The sequence below is a fragment of the Sminthopsis crassicaudata genome, chromosome 1 (genome assembly GCF_048593235.1).
Source record: "Sminthopsis crassicaudata isolate SCR6 chromosome 1, ASM4859323v1, whole genome shotgun sequence".
NCBI lineage: Eukaryota > Metazoa > Chordata > Mammalia > Dasyuromorphia > Dasyuridae > Sminthopsis > Sminthopsis crassicaudata.
Window position 1 is genome coordinate 366,848,312 of NC_133617.1, and position 22,835 is coordinate 366,871,146.

Genomic DNA, 22,835 nt, shown 5'->3' on the forward strand with positions numbered 1-22,835 from the left:
GAACGTCCAGGTTTCTGTAATGTATTGGACATGTAAATAAACCTGGGGCATAAAAAACAAATGAGAGGATGTGTCCTTTTTCAACATTTCTTAACTTTCTAGGCAGCCTCTGGGTACTAGCCTTTCTCAATATAAATAAACATGATACATATTTGAGAATGAATAGTTTAAAGCAGAAATACAAACAAGAGGCTCTAAGAAAATTTGAAGAAAATGGAGAACTAGAACTGAAATAACAACCAACAACAGATGAGAAATTTGATAGAGCAAAAGACAAGAGTATATGTATGTATGTGTATATGTATATGTATACATATATAGCAGAAAAATAAAAACCCATTGAAGAGGAAGGTAGCAAGTTGATTCAGGTAACTACAACTAGTAGCAGCAAGTAAATTTGTCAACAAGCAAAATTAGTGGAGTGTAATGCAAAGTATAAATAGAAAAATATCTTGGAGTGGAATTGTGAAGTTCCACAAGAGACGGAGGAGTTTTTATTTTATCTATGGAGATCTGTCTTATAATAGGGAAAGGTTTTGAACTGGGAAGGATCATGGTCAGGTCCGGTCTGTGCTTTGGAAAGATTATTTTGACATTTGTGGGAAAGGTGGATTGGAGATTTGAAAGAGACAGGAAAACCAATCAATAGCCTGCCATGTGAGAATGATGAGGACTTAGAGCAGATGACAAATTCAAGAGATGTTGAAATTTACTGACTGAACCCAGCAACTCACTGGAGAATTAGTGAGAGGGAAGAATCATAAATAAAGTTCTCAAACATAAGTAGCTGAAACAATGGTGGAAATAATGAAGTTTGGATGAGATTTGAGTGGGGAGATGAGTTTCATTTTGAATGTTTTGCATTTGTGTTGTCAGCACAGGAATTTGTATCATCACATTTGTGTCATCAATAGGAAATTAGTAATGAAAGACTAGAATGGAAGAGACAAAATTGAGCTTGATATGGAAATTTCAAAGTGATATGTACAGAGATGATAATTGAAACTATGAGACTGAAAGTCAGAAATGGTAAGAAGAAAAGATAACCCAGAACAGAGCTTTGGTAGACACCTAAAGTTAGGAAGCAGGAGATAGATGTTAACCCAGAAAAGGAAACGGAAAACCACTAATCCTTCAGTTAGAAAAAAACCTGAGAGAGCAATTTCATGGAAGGCAAGGCAGGAGAGTTTATCCAGAAGGAGGAGGTGGTTAAAGTGATGAAAGTCACTGAAAAGTCAAGGAAGATGAAGATTGAGAAGATCATTGGATTGAGCAATTAAGAAGTTCCCAGAAGCCTTTGGGAAAGCAGTTTCAGCCAAGTAATAGAATTGGAAGCCAAATAGAACTTAGATCAGTACACGCCAAATTGAACAGCTAGCGTAAAATACCCATGAACAAGCAATAGGTAGCTTAAATGTTGCCACCCTAGAGTGTGAGTCTTCAGATTGACATTAACTAATCATTAGCCTCTTCTAGCATGATGACCCTTTTTAAAATTTGAAAAATGTCACAGGCTCCCTCATAATAGCAATCTGAATATGAATCTGACTGAATAAGAAGATAAATCATGACCAAAGGCTGCTATGAATTCACTAATGCTTTTGGAGCATTACCATCACCACAGCTTCTACATCTCTTTGGAAAAAATAGTACATCTATGTGTGAGACAGTTCAGTCTACAGATGGTGTGTTCGCCTATTCATCATACTGAGTCACGCTGCATATTTTGTTGGAGCTAAATAAAGATCAACACGCCAATGCTTGCTGAACAGATGGACCCTTTGCCATAACTCCATGGCCCCCTAGGGATTCTACATGCACAAGTTGGGAACCACTGTCAAAGATTCATAAAACATGAGTGTGACAGAGAATTGAAACCATCCAGAGGTGGCATCTGGAGAGAAAAATATTCAAAAGGGATTAGTTCTCCAATTACTCCCATGAGTCATCCCTTTTCCATTTTTTTTTAAAGTCTTCTTAATAGGAGCAATGATGATAAATTTTCTTTCCTTTTTTTTTTCAAATTGTTCTATAGTGTGCTCCAGTTTTCAAAACTCTTTGCCATGTGTTATCTCCTTGAATCCTCACAGTATTCCTGTGATGTAGAAAGAGCAGGAATACTTCTGCTTTAAAAATAGAGAAACTTTTGAGTTACTTTTCTAAGGTCAAATATTTATGACTTTCAGTGTCAGGGAGGCTCGAGACAACTCTAGTACCCTACTCTATCTACAACCCACCAAAGATGAGGATTTTCTCCTTCAGTTAAGTTTAATTTCTATTTATTGGATTCCAACTGAGGGTTGAAGGCGAAAAGGATAAATTCAATCTTTGTGTAGAGTAACTCTCACTCTCTTCTCTGGTCCCCAGCTAGCCATCTCTCATGTGAATGTGGCTCCAGTAATGAGATAAGGAAAAACTTTATAGAAAGATACAAATGACTCTCCTTCATGAACACAATGTTTCATCCAAACTGACCTACTTATTTCTCAGACATTCCACTTCTCATTTCTATACTTTTGCATGCCTAGAATTATTCCTTCCTCACCTTAAGCTCTGAGAAGACAGCACAAGTGCTGCTTCTTGATTTCCTTAGTCATCAGAATCCTCCCTACACCCCTGAAATTGCTTTGCTATGTCTATATATTTATCTATGTGCAAGTTCTCCTTCCCTACCACCACCATCCTACATGCACAATAGAATAGAAAAACAGAATGTAAGCATCTTGATGAATTGTTTTGATTTTTCTTTATATATCTAGCACTAGGATAATATGTGGCACATAGTAGGTGCCTAATAAATGCTTATTTAATGAATGAACAAATCAACAAATGAAAAAGTTACTTTTAAGCTGGCCCTTGATAAACGAGAAGGATTTTCATAGAGATGGGGAAAGCAGATGGAATGGTGTAAGCCCTTTCCAGAGACATGTGGTAGAGCTATACTATTGGATTCAATCTCAGAAATGTGTGGGTGTATCACTGTCCCCCAGAGAACCAGTCTTATAATTTGCTTGCTCCCTACTCATCCAAAGCTCTTCCAAACCTATTAGCTAACTGTGGAGTTGTGTTTTTTTTCTTTTTTTCTATTCACAGCGCAGAATGAGCAGCCAGCCTCGAAAGGACATGTCTGAGACCCACAGCAGTCCCCTCCTAGTAGACTCTCTCTCTGACAGATGCAGACTTTATGAGTCAGAGTTCATGTGTCCAACATGGACCCCACGCTCCCCAGACACCCATCCAGGTCTTCCTCTCTTGGAAATGCCAGAAGAAAAGGTACACAGTAGAATTCTTTTATCATTGGTGGGTAGAGTAGAATGGTTGTTGAACTAAATACAGGTAGATGTTCCAGTTTTACCTGAAGACAGCATTCGGAAAGGATGGGAGATCACCCCTAGCAGCATTTCATAGAAGCATATGATGTTTGAAGTATTAAAAGGGCTCTTTATAGATGAGAGTGATTTGCCCAGGTTCAGACGGCAAGTTAGCAGCATAGCTATTATGACTGAACAATAGCCAAGGAATCACTTCAGATAGCCAGATGGGAGAACATTTGCTCAGAAGTACAAAGAATGTCTTGTGGCACACCTGCCTTTCATCCCACTACCCTCTCTCCTCAAGATCCTAAAAAATGAAAGCAACTTAGTTTAAAAAAAAATTAAAATTACTACCAGCCCCACAGTCCCTTTTGTCCAAGATTCTCTGGTTAAGGCCCCAAGCAATACCAAGGGAAGGATAGTGAGAGAGGGGTCAGAGTTACCCTGATGTAGACATTTAAAGATTGGGAGCTTTTCCCAGTCATCATCAGCTCCCTCTGATCTCTAAACTAGTAGAGCTCATAACCACATATCTCTGAAGACTCATTGGTAAGCCTTTTAACCAAAAGGAATATCAGACTCCTGTGTGTCCTGTGGATCCTAGTATAACAGAGCAGATGAGAATATTCTAATATAGAAATCAGATATCTCTGGGGACCTCCAGGATCCCATTAGAAAGCCGGGGAGATGGGGTAAAGAGCCTGAGAACGATTGATTCAACATGTTCCTGGATGAAGATAAATCTTATATTTCATAATTTCACCATTTCTTGGGGACAATAAGTTTTCCACACTTTATGCTATCTGATGAAGGATGTCCCCTAAAGAAGACCACAGTCAGATCACAGTCCTGTTCTCCATCCCCTCTATGTTTTTGTTGACCACAATCCTCTCAAACTTTACATCTACACACTGAAGAGTCTTCTTAGCCCAGAAATAAATGGAGGCAGCATGATACAGTTGAATGAGTGCTGAACTTGAAGGTCAAGAGACCTGGACACTAGACCTGGATCTGCCATTAACTAGCTATGTGACGTTATTTGATTACATCTATGATTTTCCTCTTATGAATGTTCCCTTCAACCATGCAGATAGAAACCTTGTGAGTCATAGTCATCAACATGTGGATCTCAGATTTTTTTTAACCTGTAAAATGGGGATGAAAAGCAATTTTGAAACCAGGAATCTTGGTTAAGTTTCTCCTCTGTTATCTAATGCATGTACCTCTAGAGAAATGATTCAAATTCTGTGTCCCTGCAATTAAAACTACAAACTACAGAGGTATGGCATCCAACTTTGATAGATGGAGTTCCCTAGACTGATGAAATCACAACTCAGTAAAAAAAAAAAAAAAAAATGACTTAATAAGATAATCACTAAGGTTCCTTTCATTTCTGAGAGTCTATAATTCTAAGGCAGCAGTCTTTGCTTCTTGCCCATTAGGGAAAGGTTGTTTACTAAGTAACAGCCTCAAAGAGTGAGTGTGACTTCCTAACGTGCCTCAGGTGGCCCATGTACTCCCAAGGCACCTATTGGCCCCCTTGGAAATGTCAGAGGAAAAGGTACAAAGCTTAGCTCTTTTGTGACTTTTGTGGATGGGGAAGAAGGATTGGATTAATAAGGGAAAAGACTGAGGGATGAAAATGCTTAGCGCTCTAGGAAAAGCTCTCCCTCTGTCCATAGCTGACCAGGGCTGAATCCACAATGTGAAGAGTAGGCAACTAGTTTACAATTGTTCTTTCTGATGGGGAAAAAATTCTCCCTTACCATTTCACAAAATTCTCATCACTAGAGACTCCCTTGAATTGAGTTATATTCTCCAGAAAGGTCCTATTAAAAATATAAATGGAATATAATATAGCTTGGCTATGTTTTTCAGAATCCTTAGCTTCCATCTAACAGAAAGCAGGTCCTTGAGGGATTACCCAGAAATCAAAAATTTGATGAAGGGGAGTTTAGAAAAGATTTAGAAAAGGGCACATTGCATCCAGAAAGAGAACTGCAGAAATTGAATGTAAATCATCACATGCTATGTTCACTTCTTTTTTCTGTGTTTTTTTCTCTTGTGGTCTTTCCCTTTTGTTCTGATTTTATCTCCCAATATGATTCATAATGATATGTATTTTTAAAACTTAACATGTATAACCAGAAAAAAGAAAGCAATTAATAAAAAAAAAGAAAAAAACAACAAAAAATAAAGATATCAATCATCCTATCATATTCAAAAAAAAAAGAAAAAGGAGATATTGGTCTGGGTGGGGCATAGAACAAATGGTATGGTGGCTTATGTAAGTACATATGTGCATTTATGGATAGTGGAGAACTATAGAACAAAATATAGCTTAAATTTTAAAAAAGGTTTTAAATAAAGCTTGTCCAGAGTATCCCTATTTTATCTCCAGTTCTTCTAGATCCTTCAGCTGAGACCAAAAAGAGCATTAATCCCCCATGACAATCCCTATCCCATCTCTTAATATCTCTGAACACATAGAGAATGGATGTCATCTTGTTTGGTGCCTTTTTCACTACTTTCCCCTCATTCCAAAAGGGTCTCCGGTCATCCATGGAAGACAGTCCCATGGTGAAAATTGAAAAACCCAAGAGAGAAAGGAGAGAAAACACCACATCCTATCAGAACTCAGCCTTCCAGGAGAGCAACATCAGCCTCTTCACAGCAGTGGGTTACCTCACTGGTGAGATGAAGGAGTGCAGCAGCTGGATCAAAGGTAAGATGGACCAAAGAGCATCAGAATATGACCTTGGCCCAGAGGACCTTCCTCATCCGTCAAGCAAGCTCTTTCCAAGGGCAGATCCCATTTCCTAGTAACACAGAGAGATTTTCTCTTTCTTCCTGCATTAGCAGACTTAATCACAGATGTTATCTTTATCACTTCTCTTCCTCCACCACCACATAGGCATACTTATACACTAGCTTTGGGGGAAGTGAATAGGGAAATGATGCATCCTACAAAATCTTGGAATGATCCGTGTCCCGTATAATTTCAGCATTGATCATATTTGAAGATAATAAAATCATAAATTTACAGCTGGAAGTGAGTTTAGAGATTACCTAATCTAATATCTTTCTCTTTGCTGTTGAGAAAACAGCCTCAGAAAAATGACTTGCCTGAGATCATCTAGGTAATGGTAATATACTCCCATTCCCACCTATTCACTGCTTGAAAGAGCTTGGAGTCACCAACTACAATAAGATGGAGGACCATTATAATGTATCACTTGCCCTACCATTACTCCTTTCAAATTCTCAAGTATTGTTATTTAACCTCTCACTGCATCTTAAGAAAGAACCCTTGAACTTTGGAACTTATTATTTTCTCTTCCATTAAATTTTTATGTAGTTATGCTTGGTTTAGCCCACTAACTAGCTGTGCAACTTAGACAATGTACCACTATGAACCTCAATTTCTTTTTCTGACCTAAATAAAATTTAAGATCCTTTCTACTTTAACCTTCCATGGATCTATAAATCTATATGAATCTAAATCTAATTCTATGAAATTATGAATTAGTGGGTACCTTTGCTTCTACCCAGTCAAAAGCTCTTTAACCTTGAGTTTGTGAATTTTCTATAAATATATATTTATATGCTTGGATAACTATTTCAATATAATTAGTTTCTTTTGTAATGCTACACATTCTATTTTATGCTTTTATAAGATTATATATTCTATTTTATTTAATTACATTATTCTGAAAAGGTGATACTGCCTTCACTAGATTGTCCCTTCCACAAACTTTGGTGTGGAATGGTCTTAACATTTACTTACTTGTTTTTAACTTTTTTAGGCTAGGTAAGCATGATGCTAATCATCTAGTTATTATATTTTTTATCCATATTTTCATAGGATCTTTCCCTCGCTTGTCTTCTTCATCTTTTCTCTCTTTCCAAATTTTTTCAGTTAAAGACAAAGAAGTATCTGGTATAGCAAGTATATTCTAGAATCCTTATTACCATTCTATCAAATTCTATCCCAAATATAGACTGCCTTGAAAATCAAAGCAACAGGAAGGAAAGATAGTCCTTCTGCCTTTGGGCCCTGCTGTCTGATTTTTATTAGACTACCTATTTGTCTTCCCTGCAGTCCTGGACCAATGCTGATATCCCTGCTTGAGAAACACTGAATTGTTTTGGGGTTTTTTTTCCCTGTTATTTAATTCTCTACCCAACACTCTTTACCCTCCAGGTGATTTTCTTTCTTGCCCAAAACCTAACTCACAATTAAGTTATACAGTACTACAGAGAAGAATATATTTCTTTCTTCCCCTAGCTATTGTCTCTGTATATTTGTCTTGAAATGTCCATAGGACATATTTACGAACTGAGCCTATGACTAGAACCTCAAGACTTGACTTCCTCTAAATTAAATGCTAGGCTCTATTTTCCCTAGGAACTGATAAAGTAGCAGTCATAATGATTTTAATTAGCATTTCTGTAGAACTTTGAGATTTAGCAAAATACTTGCTTCACAATAACTTTGTAAGTTATTATTATCCCTATTTTATAGTTGAGGAAAGTGAGACTCATTGGGATAACACTGATAGGCTTGGAAATCCCCTGCATTCATCTCAGCTTCCTGCAGCAGGGATATGTAACTATAGGGAGAAATATAAGGTGGGTTTCAGTGCCTTAATCAAGTGAATCTCTTTCAGATAAGCCACTGGCTGTCCAGTTCATCGACTGGGTCCTGAGGGGGACAGCGCAAGTGATGTTTGTAAATAACCCAGTCAGCGGAATCATCATCTTCATTGGACTACTCATCCAGAATCCCTGGTGGACAATCACTGGAGGCCTGGGTGCTGTGGTTTCTACCTTGACTGCCCTTGCCTTGAGTCAAGACAGGTAGGTCCCTTCTTGTGGCTGGCTAGACAAAAATATGGCTATACTTGACTATGTCTAAGCAATGAAGTATTTACAAAAATGCCCCATACTGTGCTAAGAATCATAAAACAGACTTACAAGACATAAGGTTTGCTTTTAAAGAGCTTCTTTTTTAATCTAATTGTCTTTTTTAAAAAAATGCTAGCATGAGATATGGTAAACAATAAAAAGTAGCCAAATATTAATAATGCAATTAATATGTATTACAGAGTGCCAATTTGGGTTAGACTGGTGAGAGAAGAGTTAGTGAACTGGATTATTGAGAGAGTGAGCAGACGGTAGCAGAGTGGGGTGGGAAGGGTCTTTTAGTCAAGAAATTCAAGTTCAAATCTCAGTTCTGAAACTTATAAGCTATGGAACCCTGGAGAATGAGTCTAATTTTTTATTTATAAATATTATATATATTACATATATATATACATATATATATACATAAACATCATAAATTATAAATAATAAATTATTTTAAAATAAGAATAATAACACATGTACTACCTATCACACCAGGTAAGGAAAATGCTTTCTAAATCCTATAAATCTGAGTTACTATGAAAAGTGGAAATAATAGGGAAGGCTTTCCACGAGGGGAAAGAAGAACAGGAGTGGTAACAATGAAGGAATGTGCAGTGTCTATGGGAAGAGTGAGGAGACCTTCGTGATTAGCGCAGAAGGCTGGGGGTGGGAGGGAGGGTCTATTGTCAGGGCGGAGAAATGCAACATGTGCAGTGACCCAGGGGTCATATTTTTTTGTCTGACCAAAAAAGGTGGAGAGTCGGTGAAGCTGAAACATGAGGTTTCAGCATCAGTTGTATTATAACTAAGGTTTCCAGGACCTTTAGGTATGTCTTACGTCTGAGATTCCATGCTTGCAGCTCCATGGAGAAATGACTTTAGCGCCATAACCCTAATGTTTAAAAGGAGCCATTACCATTCTCCTTCTTTATACCAGAGTCAACAGCTCCTTAAAGATGCTTTTAGAGCAAGAGAGGATCCCTTCTACCTGCATGTTGACTTAATTTAAAATGAGTATTATCTGTTTAGGGGCAGCTAGGGGATAGAATGCACATAGTTGGGCTTGGAAACCCAGCCTCAAACACTTACTAGCTGGGTGATCCTGGGCAAGTCATTTAACTCTATTCACCTCAGTTTTCTCAACTGTAAAATGAGCTGGAAAAGGAAATGGCAACCCATTCCTGCAGAAAAAAATCCAAATGGGGTTCCAAAGAGTTGGATACAACTGAAATAACTCAATAAAATTATCTGCTTTATTGTGTTTATTTTGTTAAATATTTCCCAGTTACAATTTAATCTGGTTCAGGTACCATTTGGGAATGTTGTGGCTCACATGCACCCTCTGGCTTAAATGTAATAGATTGTGACTCAGAGAATCCAATTTGGTGGAAGATTTTGCATTAAAGATTTTGCTACAGACAAAAGAGTAATGTTGAAATTATGGACTTGAAACCTGAAAAACTAATGGGACTTAACAAAAATAAGGAAATTCAGATGAGGGAAGTGGGGTTTGGGGGAAAAAATTATGTATCTTATTTTGGATGTAGTGAGTTTGAGTTGCCTCTAAGTCCTTCACTTTGAAATTTCTGAAAAAGCATTTCACAACTGGATCTCAAGAATCAAAGATTAGATATATAGATTTATAAGTCATCTTCACAGAGGTAATAATTAAACCTAAGGGAGCTAATGGGATTAGTAAGAAATAGTCTGTTGAGAGAGAATATGAACATGAAGAGAATTAAGAAGAGAATATGAAAAATATAAGATTCATCTTCAAATTAGAAAGAATATATAGTTAATGGGTATAATGGATAAATCAGAAAAAAAAGACCAAGAAGGAAAGATCAAATAGGTACTGTAGGAGAACCAATAGAAATCATTTTCATGAAAATCCAGAGAAGAGGATATTCAGGAGAAAAGGCTGCTTAACCAAATCAACTGCAGCAGAGAACTCAAAATAAGAACTGAGAAAAAAAATCACCATGTTTAGTATTTAAGTGACTATTGGTACCTATGGAAATAGAAGTTTCAGTTGAGTGATTAAGGTCAGAATGAAAAATGTTGAGGAGTGAAATAGGGGAATAGAGGCAATTAAAATTATTTCAGTTTGGCTGATAAAAGGGGAGGTCATATAAGATTGTAAATGATAGAGTCTGGTGAAGAGTTTTTGTTTTTTAAGATAAGAAGGAGATATATGTTTAAAGGCAGTGAGAATTACTGAAAGGAACTGGTACTTAGGGACTGATTAGTTTAGATAGATTGAAGGAAGAAGAAGGAAAAAGGGAGGAATAATTGTTGGGAGTGAAATTGTATGAAGAAGAGAGAATCAAGCATGGTTGGCTTTAGAATAGGAATGATGACAAGGAGTTTTAAGATTAAAAAAAGGGGGGTTCATTGTAAATAACCTCTATTTTCTCAGTCAAATAAAAATGGGGTTGGAAAGATTTAAGGAGAGTATAAAAGTTTTGGCAATAATTTCTGGGGAAGATGGGATAAGAATCAGTTAAAAATGGATAGAAGGATTGCTTTACTTCAGTGATGGCCCAGTTTGGTTTAAGATAATATATATTTGTAGCATATTTGAATAGAGTAATCTCCTCCTACTCAATTTAGAAGTAGGGACAGTCCTCATCTTCCAAAAATCCCCAAACTTTCAAATTTAACATGGGAATGCACTCAGACATACTTATCTTCTGTGTTGAGATACAATATTCCTATATGATATCTAAGTGGATGGTACTTGAGAGCAAGAAAGAGAGATGTAGAGAGAACAGAAATTGCCCCAAAACAATTAAGAGACCATAAAGCAAATTTGTAATAAACAAGAATTGGTTGTATATTAAATGAAAGGGGTAGCATAAGGGATAGAGCCTGGACAAGGAAGTAGGTGAGTCAGTTCACTTCTGTCTCAGTTTCCCCATCTGTAAGATGGAGATACCACCTCCCACGGTTGTTGGGGGACCATATAAGATGATAATTGTGAAACACTTAGCACAGCTCCTGGCACAAAGTAAGCACTATAGAAATGTTATCTATTGGTATTATATAGCAGAGAACTGGGTGATCTGTAAGTTTTCTAGAATGACTCAGTTGAGTCATTTTACTTGCCTAACAAAATCAAAACAACTGATAAGCATTATATATGTAAAAATGCTTTATAAATGCAAGTAGTTATTATTTTCATCACCAGTAATTATGCTGAAATTTGTCCTATGGGATTAGTGAAAAACTAGAAAATTAAAGAATTGCTTGGAATAATTCAGTTCAACAAATATTTATTAAAAAGTTTAAAATGAAAACAAGTGTAATTAATATTAGCTTCATCAATGGGAAAGATGCTGCTGCTGGATCTAATTTCAAGGTTAAGTGATACAGGAGACAGAACACTGGACTTGCTTTAAGGTAGACAATGTGACAAATCCAGCTTCAGACACTTAATTGTGTTACCTGGGCAAGTTGGTTAATCTTTGTTTGTCTCAGTTTCCTCATCTATAAAACAAAAATAATAATAGCACCTACTTCCCAGGATCATTGTAAGTACAAAATAAGATATTTGTGAAGTGCTTTGTAAAATTTAATGTACTTTATAACTTCTAGCTATTGTTAGTGTTTATTATTATCATCATTATATTATCATTTATCCCAAAGGTCTGCCATTGCCTCAGGACTACATGGGTATAACGGTATCCTGGTGGGACTACTGATGGCTGTCTTCTCAGAGAAACTAGACTACTACTGGTGGCTTCTCTTCCCAGTTACCTTTACCGCCATGACATGGTAAGGAAAATTCATACCCTTGGCTCCATATCTTTCCCCTGAGACCTAAGCTAAAGAACCTCAACCTGTTTATTCTTGGGCAAGGAAATCATCAAGGGTGATTAATGATATTACCTTTGTTTTAGGTCCCCAACCCCCATGGGGATGGAGTCAATATATGTGCCAGTGATAAGGGACACTTAATAGCTCAGGTCACACCATGATCCAAAAGAGTAACTAAGACACCATGCTAAGCTAAGGTCAAACCAAAGAATACAAAAAATTAAACAAGATCAAAGGGTGAGGTAAAGACATGAAATGGAAGCCAGAACAGTAAGCCAAAGTCTGGAGAGGTCAACATAGTCTAGTACAAGCCATTAGTGAATGGAAGTTTGTCTCTCAAAAGTTTTCTATTTGAAATGCCATTATTATGTGGGTAAGGTAGAATGGTTATACCCATCTTCCTCAACTCTACTCCTCACAAAGAATACTTCATGTCCTAGAGCTATCCAAAGGCTAAGGGCTTATATAAACCAGGTGCTAAGACACTTCATGTCTTTAGCTAATCCTCTCCGCCTAGAATTACTATAATTACTGCAAATATATTCATGGTATAACTCAGATCTGGGCTATCCCAAATGTAGATAATAGAGCCCCCATTTCTCAAGATAGTAAGTGGGATTGGGTATAAGACAATATTTCACTCTACAGAAAGTATAAAAGATGGAGCCTGCAATGAAGTATAAAAATATAAGAGAAAGAGTTCTAGATTTCATGTTAAGGGACACCAATTTAAATGTTGCCTTCTCCATTTGTTACCTATTGTGACATTGAAGTATTTAGATGGCTTTCTGGAGTCAGAAAAAACCTGGCCTCAGACACTTACTAGCTGTGTAAATCCAGGCAAGTCATTTAACTCTGCCTGCCTCAGTTTCCTTAATTATAAAATTGGGATACTAATAGCACCTACTTTCATTATGACGATCAAGGGAAATGAAGATTTTTAAAGCACTTAGCACAGTGCATGGCCCATAGTAGTTGCTAAAATAATGTTTATTTATTCTTCTTTCTTCCTGATAATCTCTAAGGCTGCCAGTCAGTAAACTTAAAATTTTCAGACCAAGTTCTGTCATTGCTTCACTGTGTTACCTTAGATACACCTTAGACAATTAGACAAGACTGACTTTACTGTGCTTTCAGCTGTCTCGCATGTACAAAGGGGACTATGTTAGCAGAGCTTTGCATGACTCAGAGAATTGTTGTAATGCTAAGACAGAGACAGAGACAGAGAGAGACAGAGAGAGAGACAGAGACAGAGAAAGAGACAGAGAGAAACAGAGAGAAAGAGAGAGAGAGAGAGAGAGAGAGAGAGAGAGAGAGAGAGAGAGAGAGAGAGAGAGAGAGAGAGAGAGAAGAGAGAGAGAGGGATGAGAGGGACAGAGGGACAGAGAGAGGAAGAGAAAGAGAGGGAGGGAGGAAAGGAGGGATAGAGGGAAAGAGAAAGAGACAGAGAGAGACAGACATAGAGACAGACAGAAAAAGAGAGACAGAGAAAGAGAAGATATTAATAAGAATATTAATGATTCCTAAAATCTGTCCTGTGAAATTAATGAAACTGAGAGAATTGAAAACTACCTCATGATCAGGACAGAGATTGTTTGGAACAATTTAATTCAATAAACACTTATGAAGAACTTCAGGACTTTACAAATATTGTTTCAATCCTCACAACAATCCTGAAAAAAATAAGTGCTATTCCCCCATTTGACAAAGAAATTAAGGCAGGCACAGTTGGTAAATGTCTGAAGCTAGATTTGATCTCAGGTCCTCCTGGCCAAGATGTTTTGTCACTGATACATGTCTTATTTGCAATCTAGCAAGCCTACTAATTTAAAATGTCCACAGTACTAAACAGATTATTGGACCTAGAGTGGATGCTCAATACATACTTATTGGTTGATTGATATTCTGTTGTTGTTAAGTCATTTCAGTCAAGTCCTTAGTGACCCCAGTTGGGGTGGGGGTTTTCTTGGCAAAGGTACTGGAGCAGTTTGCTATTTCTGACTCATTTTACAGATGAGGAAATTGAGTCAAATTGAGGGTTAAGTGACTTGCCCAGGGTCACAAGTATATAAAGCCAGTTTGAATTCAAGTCTTTCTGATTCGAGGCTTGACACTATGCCACCTAACTACCCAGATTGATATATTATTGGCAATTAATAACCCAAGGATAATTGCCTATATCAATTATACACAATAACAAAAGGAATAACAGAATAAGAGATCATCAAAATATAATAGGTCTTTATATATTATCTAGGTCCCACACACTTAGTAAGTAAAGGGAACAGGTCAAGCCGTGATCCAAAAGGATAACCAGTTTCTACTGAGATCAAACCAAGGAGTTCATTGAATTAAACAAATTCAGGATGTGAGGCAAAGCCATGAAATACAGAGCAGAACAGTGGCCCAAAGTCTGAAGGAGGTCATTTTACAGATAAGGACTTAAATCCAGAGAAAGAAAGCCATTCTGCCCAGCCAATAGCTACTTAGGGGAAGGACTGGAAGTAGAAAAATCCATATCTCCTGGTCTTGTGTTTGCCTTTTATCAGCATACTGTCCCTGCTCCCAGTCAGTTCTAAGGAGAATAATTTATGTTTCACATCTTTAAAAAGGAAATCTCTTTTATTTCCATCTTGTGAGGCTTTTAAAACAAATTGGCTTAACTTGGCTTGAATAGTATTTAATAACTGCCCAGAAGCACTTCAAAATGCGTTATAACATTTAATATCCTGAGTTAATTACTTTGCCTTTCAAAGCTTTCTTATCCTGCCCAGGAAAAAAAATAGGTGAAGTACTGATCTCTGTGGGAATTTTCTTAAAGGCTTTCACATCCAAGAGAATGAAATCAAGAAGACCTGTGTAAATCTTAAAGTTTGGGCATGAAGAAAATATATTTAAATAAACCATGCCATTAGGACCAGCTTTATACAAAATTGTGAAGTTTTCAAAGTTTGTTTTCTGGCTTTCCCCAAATCTTCTTTTTTGAGTACTTCCTTTTCCTCAGGCACCAGCGTTTTTCAAAATGCCCATTATTCCCTCCTGTTAGGAAAGAAAAATAATAAAAATAAAGTAACTCATACTAAGATGCTTAGGACTTCATGCATTTCATTTTCAATGAAGGCTTATATTTCAGAAGGAAATACCTAGAAAGAGAAAGTTTTAATTCAATAAAATGAATTTTACTCATTTAATTCCAGATCCTGGAAAAAGATAGTGAGCCAACTTTTAGCAGCTTCAGTTAGTGAAAAACAAAAAGAAATAAGAAAACTTTGTTGAGATCAAAGAAAATTTACTCATCCAGAAGCCTCCTCAGATATTCTAGACAATTGCATGTATAAAAAGGCAGTAATTTAAGAAGTAGGAACAAAAGTGACAACAGAGGAAAAGCCTTTGAGAGCTCAAACTAGTTTGGTCCAGCCAGACATTTTGTAAGACTGTTGAAGACAGGAGATACACTATGTTGTTGAGTCATTTCAGTCATGTCTGACTTTTTGTGAGTCCTTTTTGTGGGTTTTTTTTGGTAAAGAGATCGGAGTGGTTTGCCATTTCCTCTCCAACTCATTTTACAGATACGGACACTGAGAATAACAGGGTTAAATTAGTTGCCTATGCTCACAACTGCTAGCAAATGTCAGAAGCCAGATTTGAACTTAGAAAGATGAGCAAGTCTTCCTGATTCCAAACCCAGGGCTCCATGCATGCTACAAGGAGAGTCTGTGGTTTCTTTCTTATTCTTGCTACTCATTTCCCAGAACTACCCAAAGACACTGGGCATTCACAAATCAGAATCTATACTGTGGGCTAAGCTTCCAAAAGAGCATTTCTTCTATGAAGCAATAGCAGAGAAAGTAGAAATAAATGACTGCGGCAAGTGGATAGTGCAATAGTGTCCCAGGTCTAGAATCAGGAAGACCTGAGTTAAATTCTGGACTCAAATACTCACTAGCTGTGTTTTCCTGAGCAAGTCACTTAAACTCTCTTCATATTAAGTTTCCTTAACTATAAAAGAGGGATGTTATTAGAATCAAATATAGCCTTATCGCTAAAATGAATATAATAACACCTACTTCCCAGGATTGCTGTAAAGCAATTATAAAAACCATCTAAATATTTGATAATAGTAATAATAACAAATGACAGTATTTGTAAAGGATTTAACAAGTACCTGGCACATAATAGGTGCTTTATAAATGCTTATTCCCTTCCTGTCCTGCATTACATCATGACATAAGAGCTCTTGTTTTCCATGAAAAAGGTTATGTTCAACATCTGTTTAAGAATAAAGGTTTCCAGATGAAATGACTGTATTTCTTTAAAGTTGTGATGGAAATATAAAAAATTTAAGTGAACTGGAAAGTTTGTTCATGTCTTGGCAATAAGGAATTCTTGGAAATAAGGATTAAGGACAAATGGAGCAATAAAGAGAATCAGACTGGGCTAGAACATTTACTAACTGTGTGACCCAGGACGAGTCACTTAATTCTATTTGCCTCAGTTTCCTTATTGGTAAAATGAGTTGCAGAAGGAAATGACAAACTATTGTAATATTTTTGCCAAAAAAACCTCATAGTCAGACAGATAAGTAACTGAAGAACAAACAACAGAAAATGAAAAGGATAGGCTAGAGATAAAAGTAAATCTGATTAGAGCACATTTGGTGATGAAGAAATGTAGGAAAAGTGGTTAAGAACGCTATCTTGATAAATGGAAATATGTTTAGAAAGATTGCACATTTAATCTATATTGGATTACTTGCTGTCAAAGGGAGGACGGTAGAGAAAAAAGAAGGAGAAAAATTTGGAACACAAGTTTTTGCAAGGGTGAATTTCGATGATTATATTTGCATGTGTTTTGAAAATAAAAAGCTATTAAAAGAAGAAGAAGAAGAAAAAGAAGAAGAAGAAGAAGAAGAAGAAGAAGAAGAAGAAGAAGAAGAAGAAGAAGAAGAAGAAGAAGAAGAAGAAGAAGAAGAAGAAGAAGAAAGAAGAAGAAGAAAGAAGAAGAAGAAGAAGAAGAAGAAGAAGAAGAAGAAAGAAGAAGAAGAAAGAAGAAGAAGAAAGAAGAAGAATTAGAAGAAGAAGAAGAAGAAGAAGAAGAATTAGAAGAAGAAGAAGAAGAAGAAGAAGAAGAAGAAGAAGAAGAAGAAGAAGAAGAAGAAGAAGAAGAAGAAGAAGAAGAAGAAGAAGAAGAAGAAGAAGAAGAAGAAGAAGAAGAAGAAGAAGAAGAAGAAGAAGAAGAAGAAGAAGAAGAAGAAGAAGAAGAAGAAGAAGAAGAACACTATCTTGAATCAGGAGATCTAGGTTTGAATTCTGGCTCTAATATATAATACCTATGTGACCACAGTCAAGTGACTTAACCTATCTGATCCTCAATTTCACTACCTGTAAAATAAGGGCAATAATAATTGAATCTCATAAAGTTTTGTGAAGGAAGAGATTAATAAATTTTAAAACACTCAAGAAACATAAACCATCATGGATTTGTGGGTGGCTTTGATAATTTTTCATGAAATGACTTTTTTTCAGCCCGGTTCTTTCCAGTGCCTTAAGTTCCATCTTCAGTAAATGGGACCTCCCAGTCTTCACCCTCCCATTCAACATTGCTGTGTCGCTGTATATGGCAGCCACGGGTCATTACAACCTCTTCTTCCCTACGACTTTGGTGCAGCCCATCACCTCAGTGCCCAACATCACCTGGTCTGAGATTGAAGTGCCTCTGGTAAGTGTCTCCAAGATTACTCGGTGTTCCTTGACCACCCCAGTATTGTGACTGATACCCTCTGTCCAAACTTGGCCTGTTCTAAGTCAGGAGCATATTCCACAACTACCCTCCTGTCTCTACACTCTCTCATTTTGATTATGTATTTTCACATGCAAGATGTATATAACATACACACAATTATGTAGGTATGTGTATATGGGATATATACATATACAGATTGATATGCACATACATATATGTATATAAACAACTATGTATTTCATATGTGTGTTTATTGAAAGTGTATGTATACATAGCCATATATGTCAGCCATCTGTGTATAGGTATATGTTTATATATATCTAAATATGTCTAACATATATAATAGATAATATTTAAATATATTTATTTATTATAATTTGTATGTTTTATGTAGTTTATACCTTTTATATAACATATAAAGATAAAATATGTATAATATATAAAGGATACATATATATGTGTGTAAGAGTATAATAAATACACATATCTATATACACTTATGGGGGCAGCTCAGTGGCGCAGTGGATAGAGCACCAGCCCTGAATTCAGGAGGACCCAAACTCAAATCTGGTCTCAGACGCTTAACGCTTCCTAGCTGTGTGACCCTGGGCAAGCCACTTAACCCCAGCCTCAGAAAAAGAAAAAAAGTATATACACTTATAAGTTGTCTCTCTTGCTAGACTATAATCTCCTTTAAGGCAAAACCTACTTAATTTTTTTTTTTTTTTTTTTTTTTTTTTTTAGCATTTAGCATTTAGCACAATACCTGGCAAATAGTTAAGTGTTTAATAAAAGCTTGTTGATCCATTAAGTTATTAAAGTGAAAGAAATAACCATCTGATATTTATTATCAATGCTGATTAAATTCATTAATTCAGTCAAAAAAAGAATATACCCAACCCCATGCTAGATACTTTAGCAGAGAGAATTTGGGGGAACTGAAGAAATAGAAGAGACATATGCTATTCTCAAAGAACTTACAACCTAAGTGGTCCACATGTACCTGTGACCAAGTTAGAAAAGTCATAGATCCCAGAATCCAAGTATTATGTTTTATGAACTAAAATTTGAATTGCCAAGGTGTTGGTGCAGAATGGGAAACATGAGACTAGAGGTATTTATCTCTTTGTGAGTCTCCTAATTGTTGGAAGTTGTCTATTCAAAGTATAATCTGTACTTCTACCCATCCCAGGGTCAGAATGAGGAAAAGCTGCAGAACATTTCCTTCATTTTAGGGATATAAAAACCACAACTCTGCCCCTTTATCCAACTGTAGGCCCAGACTACTTCTACCAGACCTACAATGTCTAGATGGAAAAGTGCAACTAACATTTGTCTTTCTTTCAGACAATTTGGACCCTGAACTACAGGGAAGCAATATTGAGTGACATTAAAAAAAATCACTAGAACCATACCCAGAAATCCTAGGTTTGAAAATTGATTCTTCTCCCTACTAGTTATTCGACATTGAGGAAATCACTTTCCTCTGCCTCAGTTTCACTTCTCTGAGATGAGTGGGTTGGTTTAAGTGAGAGCCAGGACTCTCTCTAGCTCTCATGAATTGTCACATGAAATATAACATTTTTGTGCACTTTCTCTCTAAAATAAAGGTGGAATTTGCTTGGGAACTTGCTCTGTTTTTTCTTTGTGTTTTTCCATCTTTCTTAAGCTGAGAATGTTTGAGGTATAGAGTTAGGTATAGAGGGAAGGATATTATTTGGAAAGTTAGTAGTGTTCAGTAAATTTCCAAGATACACCTGGCTGCCCTTCACACCAGGGTATCAGGGGTACATGGCTGGGAAGAACAATCCCCTGATACAGCTGACCAGTCTGAAATACGAATTACAATGGAGGTGACAAACATAGGCTCTGTTCCAAAGCAGCTTGTCCTCTCATTCTTCTCATTCTTGCCTGCTTGGGCTTAAAACCTCATAAAAACCTCCCTTTCCAGCTCAAGAAATGAATTTTGGATCCCCTCTGTATCCTACATTCCTTGGACATTGGCAAGGCGTTGGGAATATGGAGTGTTTATTTAGTAGATTTCCAGACTATTCCTCGGGCTTAATCCGGGTTCCTCATTATTGTACATAGTGTTTTCTTGGTGCCAGGAAATAGTGTTTGAATATTGGAAAGCTCTCTAGGTCAAGTTTGCCAACTAGCGCAGGCCCCTCCAATAGAAATCCTAAAAGAAATTAGAGAGGCCTTTAATGAAAATCAGACTTTAGGCTCCAAGGAAATCATGGTACCAATTCACAGAGCCTATAGTTAAGGGTCAGCAAATACTTGTCCATCTTTCCAGCCTTGTTGCCCATTCCTCCTCTTCACACACTCTTTGTTATGACCAAGCTGCCCTTCTTGCTTGTTCTCTGTTTCCTGTCCATGTGCCATGGTACCCATTATCCCCCATACCTAGAATGTATGTGCTCCTTAAAATCTCCAATACCCTTCAGACCCACACCATTTGAAAGGTCTATCTACAGCCTATCCAGCTCTACACTTATCCCTCTATAATAAGAAGGGAAGAAAAAAAGAAGGAATGGAGGACCCAAAGTTCTTGTCTCTAGAGAGTTTCCAAGCTGATTGTGTAAAGTTACTCATTTTACAGGTAAGGAAACCTATGCCCCAGATCATACACCTGGTTGGGAGCAGAAATAGAATCAAAGCCCAGCTCTCAGAAATTCCCAATCCATTGGTCTTTGCATAAGACCATACTGCTACCTATTCAGTTTCCCTGAGACAAGCCCTCTTCAGGATGGAGAGCAGACTGCAAGAATATATAACTGAAATTTCTAACTTTAAGAAATGGATGGGAGATAAATCAGAATTTTTCAAGAAATAACAAGAAAACGAGATAAGCAAGATGTAGATGGACTATTACAGATTCTAAGTCCTGTAGAAGCCCTAGTGATGGAGTGGCGTATGCGTGTACTTGCATACATGTGTGAATATGTTAAGAACCCAAAACACATAAAAGCTCCATCTTATTTACTTAGATCATTCTGTAATATTATGAGCAGGATTTCAAAATCTTACTTCCCAATAGACTGGCAGCTTCCTGAGTGCAGAGTTTTATTCAGGAAATAGTGAGTTCCCCATCAATAATAGTTTTCAAGTAGATGGTAGATAACTACCTGTTGAAAATGGTATCGAGGAGATGATTATTCACTTATATATCGAACTAGATTCCCCAGAGCTCAAGTTCTATTCCAATTCTGATATTTTGCATTGTTAATTCTTTCCTTAAAGTATTCTTTCCTTTCCTCTTAGTCATTTCTTTGATCCTTAGATTCTTCCATGACTGTTTAGCTGCTCATTGCCACATTCTTGTATTGCCACTATTGTCCCTTGTTTTCCTTATTTCCCGATCCAGTTCAGCTTATTCACCTTCCTAATTTCCACCCTGTCAAGCTCCATCCCAAGAACTATGGAATGGTTTCTATCATCCTTTCTATCACGTGTGACTTCTCAAAAGGGACACAAGTTCTGTGAGGGAAAGAGGGAAGTCTTTTTCTCTTGTATACCTCACAGAATCCAGGACTGGCCATAACACAATAAGCTATGGTTGGTAGTTAATCTTGGCTCAATTAAGAGGCTAAAAGGGAAACATCAAGTCAACAATGACTGAATATTTACCAGAGATTCTATTCAATTGTAAAGATACAAGAAGGAAAAAAAAAAAAGTCAAAACAATCTCCGCCCTGCTGAGCCCTAAGTTCTGGCCATGGCACTCCTACCAGCTATGTATCTTTGGGCATATTACCTCACCCCATTTTCCTTCCCTATAAAATAAAAAGGCTGGGTAAGATCAAAGCTTCTTAAACTGTGGGTCATGAGAGAGTCACAAACTGAGTGTAAGGTCATGAAATATTGATTTATTATCAGTCTGTTTAATTTGTATACTATTTTATATAATTATATACCCACAGTTGGATAAAAATTTCTTAGGTGAAAAGTGGTGGTGAATGGAAAAAGTTTAAGAAGCCCTAGATTAGATGATCTCAAAATCCTCTTCCAGCCAAATGACTCAAGTTAAGGAGATTCTTCAATGCCTTAGAAGCTCTATCATATGTCATTGAACTTTCACTCTCAAGATGAAAGTCCCATAGACCTTGGAAACTTGTCTCCTAGGATTGTACATGTTCAACCTATATCAGATTGCTTGCTGTTTGGGGGAAGAAGAGAGAGGAGGGAGAAAGAGTTTAGAACACAAAATCTTTCAGAAATGAATGCTGAAAATCATCTTTACGTGTTGTGGAAACTCGTCCTTCTAAAGCTCCCGTGCTTGGGCTGGCTGCCCAGGAATCATGCCTGGGATATGGGAATGCCCCGCCGCTGGCAGAGTGAAGAGCTCTCTCCTTATTAGCTAACTCCTTTTCCCACAAGTGGGGGGCCCATTGCCACCCTGTTCCACTTCATTACTTCCCCAAGGTGCGGCCCAAACAACACACTTGTGCAGCGGTCCATGCTCCGTGGTGACCTGCCGTCCTTTCTGTTGATTTTGCAGCTCTTACAAGCCATTCCCGTGGGGGTCGGTCAGGTGTACGGCTGCAGCAATCCCTGGACAGGCGGTGTGTTCTTGGTGGCTCTGTTCATTTCCTCGCCACTCATTTGTCTCCATGCGGCTATTGGCTCAGCTGTGGGCATGCTGGCAGGTAGAGTGAATACACTTTACAACTTTAGGGGATTAGTTTTACAGATGGTTGTTCCTGCCCCTCATCCCAGTTCTCTGAAGAGTTATCTATAAAATTATGGGTGAGGTTGCCATTTATTTTCTGTATTGAGTGACCAGTAGGTAGGTATTAGATACTGCAGAAGGATGTGAAACTAAATGAAGGTGGGCTCTCTTCCCTTAAGAAGCCAGCCATCAGTTTGGGGAGCACACACATAAACATAAACCATGGGGAAGAAAAGATTTGGAGACTTACAAAGTTTGTACTAGCAGATTTAATGCAAATGGAACACATTAATGTGTAGAGGAGGCTGAGGGACAGAAAGGAGAGTGAATCTAGAAGCCTTCCTGGAAAGTAGAGTTTTGAGCCAAGTTTTAAA

The 22,835-nt window shown here is 37.2% G+C and overlaps 1 protein-coding gene across 4 annotated transcripts in view; it reads left to right on the forward strand.

Moving 5' to 3' along the window:
* SLC14A2 (solute carrier family 14 member 2) overlaps positions 1–22,835 on the forward strand; it is a 679,109-nt gene that overhangs the window by 606,315 nt on the left and 49,959 nt on the right. For 3 of the 4 annotated variants that reach the window (XM_074279251.1, XM_074279253.1, XM_074279252.1), the window contains 6 exons: positions 3,094–3,273; positions 5,862–6,039; positions 7,985–8,174; positions 11,874–12,002; positions 17,570–17,762; positions 22,291–22,438. In XM_074279251.1, the coding sequence (XP_074135352.1) occupies positions 3,100–3,273; positions 5,862–6,039; positions 7,985–8,174; positions 11,874–12,002; positions 17,570–17,762; positions 22,291–22,438 (1,012 nt within the window). In that variant the 5' untranslated portion in view covers positions 3,094–3,099. The remainder of the gene's footprint in view (positions 1–3,093; positions 3,274–5,861; positions 6,040–7,984; positions 8,175–11,873; positions 12,003–17,569; positions 17,763–22,290; positions 22,439–22,835) is intronic. The other variant, XM_074279254.1, reaches the window with a different exon arrangement.